The sequence below is a fragment of the Choristoneura fumiferana genome, chromosome 18, assembly GCF_025370935.1.
Source record: "Choristoneura fumiferana chromosome 18, NRCan_CFum_1, whole genome shotgun sequence".
NCBI classification, from domain to species: domain Eukaryota; kingdom Metazoa; phylum Arthropoda; class Insecta; order Lepidoptera; family Tortricidae; genus Choristoneura; species Choristoneura fumiferana.
This window is the reverse complement of record NC_133489.1, coordinates 8,007,082-8,014,902: the sequence shown is the minus strand read 5'-3', so window position 1 is coordinate 8,014,902 and position 7,821 is coordinate 8,007,082. Positions and strand designations below refer to the sequence as shown.

Below are 7,821 nucleotides of genomic sequence, written 5' to 3'. Positions count from 1 at the left end.
AACGTTAGATAACCCACTCCTTGATCACAATTAATTCATGCACTATTATTACCTACTATTTATTCTTCAACAGACAACAAACTTTTCAAAACTTCGCGCGCTGAGAATGATTTGAACTGACCAATAAAAAATCCTTAAACTCTGAACGGCCAATCACAGAGTCGCAAAATGTGGTGTGACTCGGTGGGATGCAACATTCTGTTTGGCTCTAGTTTCGTTTAGTTATACGGTTTTCATAACGTAAATATACAATATTTTGCTTAAATATCATTAGCGTAAGTCGTGTTAATCACATTACGCTTGCTGCCATCAGTAATAGATCTAAACAATTATGTATTTATGTTACTGATAAATACAATTTTTTTTCCCCGCATCGTATGACGGCGTCCCATATAAATGGCGAGCACTCCCCACCTCTTTAGCATAACGTCTACTCTCGTGGAACAGCGCGGTCGTTTGTCGCTCGAGTGTTTCGTGTCGTGAATTCAAACGTCAATTTTGTGGTGACATTAATATTTGAAGCGTGTGTGTTCAGTGATATTTAAACAGTTAAATAACACCAGAAAAATGTCCTTCAACACTGATATTTCGACCAAATTGGAAAACAGCAGGTACGAATTGTGTTCGATGGCCGTTATTTGGGATCCGCCTGTCCTTCTCGCTAGTGCACGTCTGCGTGTAATGCATTCCTCAAACCCGAATTCGTCAAGTGTAGCCAACGCAACTGTTTAGAGAATTAGCGCAATTCTGATGTAATTTTATTTATCCTCTTCCTCTTACCCAGCCCCCAAGCCTACCATACCATCACGCCACCATTAGTCATGGCGTTGGTATTTCAAGCCCATTTTTTATGGTGATTGTAAAACGACCGTGTATTGTGTACTGATAATTGCACTCTGTGTTACCTAAATTTTAATGCGGTAATCATTATGACCGTGAATGAGGTTATCCGGGATTTCCAGACACTAGTGGGCATGCGCCTTGGTTCAGCCATAACTCAGACAAAAATGGGGAAACACCATCGATGAATTTTACCGTGACATTTCTGAAGTTTAAACTACTTATAACCGTGTTTGCCACGACGAAAAATACAATCATAAATTATCATAATTGCATTTGCTTTTGCATAGCTACCTACATGAATAAACTCACCTCGCACTCGCACCACACGGGCACTATTCAATTATAGTATAGTTAAGGTTATAGGTTATATAGGAAGGTTAAATTTAATAATGGTTGTTATACTATTGTAAGTATGGGTATTTCGATTGCCACAGGTTCACAAATAAAAACAGCATAGCAACTTACCTGGGAGCCACCTCGGGTAATCAGGGCCCAATTGCATAATAAAGTACAAGCTAATAGTATTAGTGAATTTCAATACAAAATCGCTAATAATATTAGCTTGTACTTTTTTATGCAATCGGGCCCAGATAAGGAAATTGTAGTACCTATCACATTTCTTTTGCATTTTGTATAATGAAAAATACTGACTCATAGACCATTCATGATCTATTATGAGCATTTATGGAGTTTATGTGATACTGGTTATTTATTTGTTGTCATATAGATAGAGCTATGCTTAGTAAATATTCATGACCAGAAGATGGAATTTTAATCATTACAAATTATACATGACCTCCAGCCACCTATTTTAGTCCAAAATACATGTTTTATGGTCAGGTGTGTTGATATGCATCTGCGCAAAAAACAAACATGAAGAGTTTTATATAAAATGTGTAACTTACTCAAACTTAATATATTTTTTATTGTTACAGGAATAGCCTGCGAAGAATCGCCCGGAATGATAACACAGAATTCTCAACACAAAGCATCCTCAATGATATGGAGAAATTTGTAAAAGTGATTAATTTCATGGATGAGACTGTACTGGTTCCCAGCCGTCTGATGAACCTCCCACAAGAGGGTGACGATGACCCATTCAACATGTTCTCCCTGCTGAATGACTTGAAGACTGAACTGCTGTGGTCTGCAGGGGACAACGATGAGCAGGTGGAGCAGCCGTTGAGGAGAGTGTCGGATGTTAGTGACACGGAGAGTGATGCGTCCAGTGCAGCTGGAGATTCTGGCATTGAGGGAGAAGACGAGAGGGAGTCTGCAGTACGTGCTGCCGCGGCCTGCCGACGACACCTTCGTGGGCTGCGCCGCTCCCTACGACAGCTCACTGCCGCCGCACACCACCTCACAAGGTCCTATCAAGAAGAAGTGGGCGCTCCGGTCTAGAACCAAACTCCGGCATTATCCTGTGATTTAAAGCCTGCCCCAACCGTGTTGTACATATAGTATTAAGCGGCCCAAACTGTAAATATAGGTTAAAGGGCTGGACGTGTTTGGGAATCTCAGTAAGTTAACAAGGTTATTTAATAAACATTAATTTTGATTATTCTTTCGTTTTCTTTCAGCTCCTTGTAGCTGTCAAGTCTTGTTTCTTATACTTGAAATTTCATAAACTTTGGAAGGATGTTGATAATAAATAAAAAAGTAATATAATAAATAAATATCAATATCAGGGGACACCTAGTCCCAAACTAAGCAAAGCTTGTACTATAGGTATATGGGTAATAGGCAACAGGCAACGGATTTAAACATACTTATGTAGATAAATTGAATTATTCTCGAGAACAAACATTGGTATTTTTCACACTAATACCTCAAGCTTCAGTCTGGTTCTCTAACCACTGGGCAATCCGGTTGTCATTGATAATAATGAGAATCAGTTAATTTTCTTAGTAGGCTATATAGATCACTTATTTTTTTAGTGATTTACAACTTTATTGTCGGTCAAGGACTTCAATTCATTAGCCACCATGACACCATGTGACATAGCATTAATTAACAAGGAAAATCTTATAACTTTTTCTTTGAAATAATTTGATTATATTTTTTTCTGATATATTTGCACATTGCTAAATAAAACAATAAAAGCCAAACTGAATAATTCTTCATAACTCAGAATGCCTCACTTTCACAATGACTGAGGTATCAGTATGCAATGCAATCTGAGATAAAATGTAGGGCTGCTTGTACGGTACAGGGTTATAAAAAATATAGCCACCATTAAGGGTAAGGTTCAAATCAGTTCCATATGGGTTAAGATAAGTCTTGTTGGCTCAAGCAAGTTATTTCTGCAGTAAGTTAGCTTGTTGAAGATTTAACTCTTAATAGTTCACTGAGAATTAAAGGAGTGTATTGACTGAAGATAATCAAGCACTTGTTACGTTACAAATTTGTAATGAGAGATTACATAGGTTTGCTGTATTTCACTGTTAGTCCAGTACATGTGTATCAAACTTGCATAACTATTCAACTCACCTATGATCAAATTACTTTTCATGTGCAATAAAACAAACCCCCTGACTTTGTCACTTCAAAGTTCAACATATCAAAAACGGCTAAACCAATTTTGATGAAACATGTCTAAGAACCATCGCTAGATAACCTAAAATAAAAAAACCGCATTCAAATCGGTCCACCAGTTTAAGAGCTACGGTGCCACAGACAGACAGACACGCAGACATACCTACAGTCACACATAGCGGTCACACTTATAACACCCCTCTTTTTGCGTCGGGGGTTAAAAACTAAACAGGCCCAGTATTAACTAATATATTCTAGGTAATAATATCACGGGCGAACTCTGTATATGTACTGATAATTCACTAATATCCCATATTCACTTAAGGTAGGTACCTACTTTTAATCATCGCACGAGACGCAAGCGAGTTGTTGATAGGTAAGTATACTAGATAGTGTACCTACCAATTAAATTGAGTCTTAAAAATTTATCAATCCCTTAATTATCATATTAGGTAGTTGAAGTTGGCGAGGCCTCAACCACTTACTTATAACCTACCTACTAGGTATGCCTGAACCTAATAGGTAGATTACATCATCATCACCTCAGCCTCAGCCTGTACACGTCCCGCTGCTGAGCACAGGCCTCCTGCCAGTATAAGAGGGCTTGGGCCATAGTTACCACGCGAATTGGACGCGAGATTACATACCTAAATACAAAATGAAGTGCTTATAAAAAATAGGGCATATGTTTACATGTTCTGTTTGACCTCACCCATATACATACCTACGTACGAGTACGAGAGGTATACTTACTGATGTGCCAAAGGAAACTTCCAAAATTGCGGAATTTTTCATATAGGTAAATTTCGGAAACCTCACAATTTTGTATGAGGATTGAAACTTTGTTTCTTTTTTTAATTTAAATTTCTTATAGGTATAGTATAGGTATTTCTTATGAATATTTCCAGAAAATTCCGAGAACTTTTCCAACTTTTTGGAAACTGCAACTGTGGTGGCACGGCAGTGCCCCCGCCAAGTCGAGTACTTAACCAAAACCAAACAAAAGGCACGGCCGTTTCATACTTTTCTCGAAGCCATTCAATTTTCAACATCCTGTAATTTTTTCATGGCTAAAGCTAGAACCCTGAATTTTCAGTGTTCTATAGGGTCTAATGGGACTTAGATATATTATCAATAACATTCAATTTGAACATGTAGATTAAGAACTATACATACACACATTAAAGTTCCTCTGTTTTGTCACTGACATACTCACTGACTCACGATCATCATAATTCTAAGGTAGTTCTTGCAGACCCACAAGCTCCAAATTTAAAATATATAATTAGTTTTTAGCCTATATATGTAGCTATAGAAAAATCCAAAATGTTGCAATTTCAGTCACATTTCAGTTATATAAACTGCATAAGTAAGTTTGTAATCCCATATAAATACTTGTGATTACAAAGTTACACAGCAATGAGTTTATTGAACGTGTATGTATTATAGGTTGAGTCTTAATATCTGAGTATTTAGGGTTAAAATTAAATCGTTAATCTTACTAATGTAACAAGTACGAAAGTTTGTTTGTTTGTGTATGTGTGAGTGCGTGCGAGTGCGAGTGAGGATGGACGATGGAACATAAACGATGGACAATGGTTGATGGGCTAAATAGACGATGGACGGTGGAGGATGGACGACGGTCGACCGACGACAAAAGACGGACGATGGATGACGGAAGTTCGACGGGCGAAGAACGATGGACGACGGATGTCTTGTCAAAGCCGCTTAGTTTTGTGGTTAAATTACAAAAATAAATATTTATAGGGGGGGCACTCCATAAACGTAACAGAAATTGAAAAAAAAAAATAATTAACTCACATCAACGTGTGGCACATAGTTCGACAGCTCTTTTGAAAAGATAGTAAGGTTTCTCAAAAACTTTTTTGATTAAGTGAAGATTTCCGGAAATAATCGCTCCCAAAGTAGCAAAAATTGTGTCCCCCCCCCTCTATCTTTTAAACCGTTTGTCCAAAAAATATGCAAAAAATATGGATAGGTAACGCTTAATAAATACTATCAACGGAAATTTGTTTCAACATGATCGGATATACCGTTTTTGAGTTATTGCCGAAAAACTGCGCTTCTCAACAAAAGGACGTAAGTGCCGTGAAGATACGCTCTTTTTTTGGTAATAAATTTTAAGACTGTAGTAAGTGTTTTAATTGTGTTAAGTATAACGCACATAATATTACTTGATTTTTTCGTAATGGCTACGGAACCCTATCTTGGGCGTGTCCGACACGCTCTTGGCCGGTTTTTTCAAGTTCAATCAAATTAACTGATACCATGCGAAGAAAGAATGCATAAATGTTTTACAATGCGTGGGGCCCCTAGGCAGTTGCCAGCCTATTCTGCCTTCCCGATGGTTAATCCGGCCCTGCAGGGCTACTACGAAACTCGAAGTTCGTATCGTACCGTCCCTCTCGCTCTCGTATTAAATAGTAAAGTGCCAGAGGGACCGCACGACACGAACTTCGAGTTTCGTAGTAGCCCTGCTGCTCATGAATGACTATAGGTACCTAGCGCTACGAACAGCAGGCTGGTTCAAAGTTCAAACAACGCCACACATTTTACGCTTATAGGTAGGTGACAGTAGGTGTACGTATAGGTAGTGCCACGAGAGTTGAAGTGAATGATATGATAACACACACATTTACAACATGTCGTGTAATGACAACAGGATTTTGACATTTACTAATTCATTTGATTCATTCTCCTTTTGTGCAATCAGGTATTTTTGTAGCTGTGTGTGTAATCATTCACCTCAACTCTCGTGGCACTATCTATATGTAATTACGTATAATACCTATCCTATCGTCTAAAATAAACTGATGAGCAAAAATAACTTGTCACTTGCCACACAGAGCTAGATACAAAAAGTAGCCCATTACTATTACTCTTCAGTATAATTTGGTTGCACTATTGCATTTCTATGCTTAAAACTGCACTCGGCGAAAAGTAGTTCAAATTGACCTCACCTTACCGTTCGTAGAACTTTGTCTTTACTTTTTATTTAGTAAGTTAGAGCACCAAATCAGTAACCATGCAGTGTCAGATTGTCAGACAGGCGGTTCCAAAACCGGTCATGAACAGCGTCCCATTCGAAAAACTTGAATTCACTAACCTGTTCGCGAATGTGAAAAACGATGACGACATACCTACATATGTAGCTAGAAATTGATGAGACTGGGATCAGTTTTATATGGTTGTCCAAATTTCAACTAAGTAAGTACCTAGGTACTTGAAGGTACCTTAATAATCAAACGTTTTACTTTCTTAAAGCCTTTTAACGTAATGGAATGTAACCGAATAGGTATACAAAATAATTAATAAGTATCGAAAGCTGAGCACGAAGCACGAACCTACTTATGTAAAGCAATAAGACGCATAGGTATATGTACCTATGTGGTAAAAGTCCATTTCTCCAAAATTATTTACTTACTTGATCCTGCCTGGGTTATATGGTGGTTATTGGTAATGAAGAGTTTGTAGATAACTCTAATCGTTGATCGGAGAGATAACTCAACTGCGACCATACTTGCTTGCATGCTTGGGGAATAGGAAATAGAATACAAATAAAGGTTAAATCGATGAGGAAATAAAACCTGTTAAGATTTGCTTGTAAAATAATCAGCAAATATCATAATAAATTACACTATTTCGAGGTCAAGGATTCTTATTTTGCCCCACTAAGTGGTTTTATTAAAAGTCAAGTACCTGTCAGATGACTCAATTGATGGAATTACATAAGAGATTGGAGCAATCATGACATGTCGTCCGTCCGTTAAATTCTGACTGGCGATGGCGAATTCAAACTGGCGAAGCTCGCTTTAGAAATCTTATTTTATTTACTTATTTGCTTAGTTATGTTATATGAATTTAATAATCAAAAATATTACGTATGTGCATATGCGTATATGTATAGATGTTATAGTCATGTAAGTATAGATATTAGATAGTATCTAATATATGTATACCTACTTAACGTTAGGTTGGTAGGTACCGTCTAAATGCAACATTCCATATATTTTATCCTTCATAATCCTAATAATAATAATCTATCACGACTTTTTTGCACGGCACGGTTATAAAGATAAAGTCACCTACTTCTTGCATATTTTTGAAACTTATTATCTTTTCACTTTTAGCTTAAGGTAATTGTGGCATTTAAAATAAATAGTTTCTTCCAAATTGTCTATTATCTATTCTTTATGTGAGAATTTCGGAAAATCCTTTCTTTGTTCACCTCTAGATGATCTTCAAAGAATATGACTGATAAATTTAGTCTCTGACTTCAGTAGCTTCAGCTGGCCGATGCAGTCTGGATATACCTATTAAGACTTTAGAACAGGTATTCCGAAGCTACACAGGTACTTGAATTTATGAACACTACTGAGGGGCTACCACAAAACTCGAAAATCGAAGTTCGTATCGCACCGT

At 37.3% G+C, this 7,821-nt stretch overlaps 1 protein-coding gene across 1 annotated transcript; it reads left to right on the top strand.

Moving 5' to 3' along the window:
* The first annotated feature begins 468 nt into the window (after positions 1-468).
* Positions 469-2,404, top strand: LOC141437731 (mid1-interacting protein 1A). Its single transcript, XM_074101222.1, has 2 exons — positions 469-611; positions 1,779-2,404. The coding sequence occupies exons 1-2, from the start codon at positions 568-570 to the stop codon at positions 2,242-2,244; spliced, it is 510 nt and encodes a 169-aa protein (XP_073957323.1). The 5' UTR covers positions 469-567; the 3' UTR covers positions 2,245-2,404.
* The last annotated feature ends 5,417 nt before the right edge of the window (positions 2,405-7,821 follow it).

What these genes read in the sequence shown, in the direction of transcription:
- LOC141437731 (XM_074101222.1), top strand. Translation starts at nt 568, where the DNA reads ATGTCCTTCAACACTGATATTTCGACCAAATTGGAAAACAGCAG. An exon ending in ACCAAATTGGAAAACAGCAG is followed by an intron (nt 612 to 1,778) that starts GTACGAATTGTG and finishes TTATTGTTACAG; the next exon opens with GAATAGCCTGCGAAGAATCG.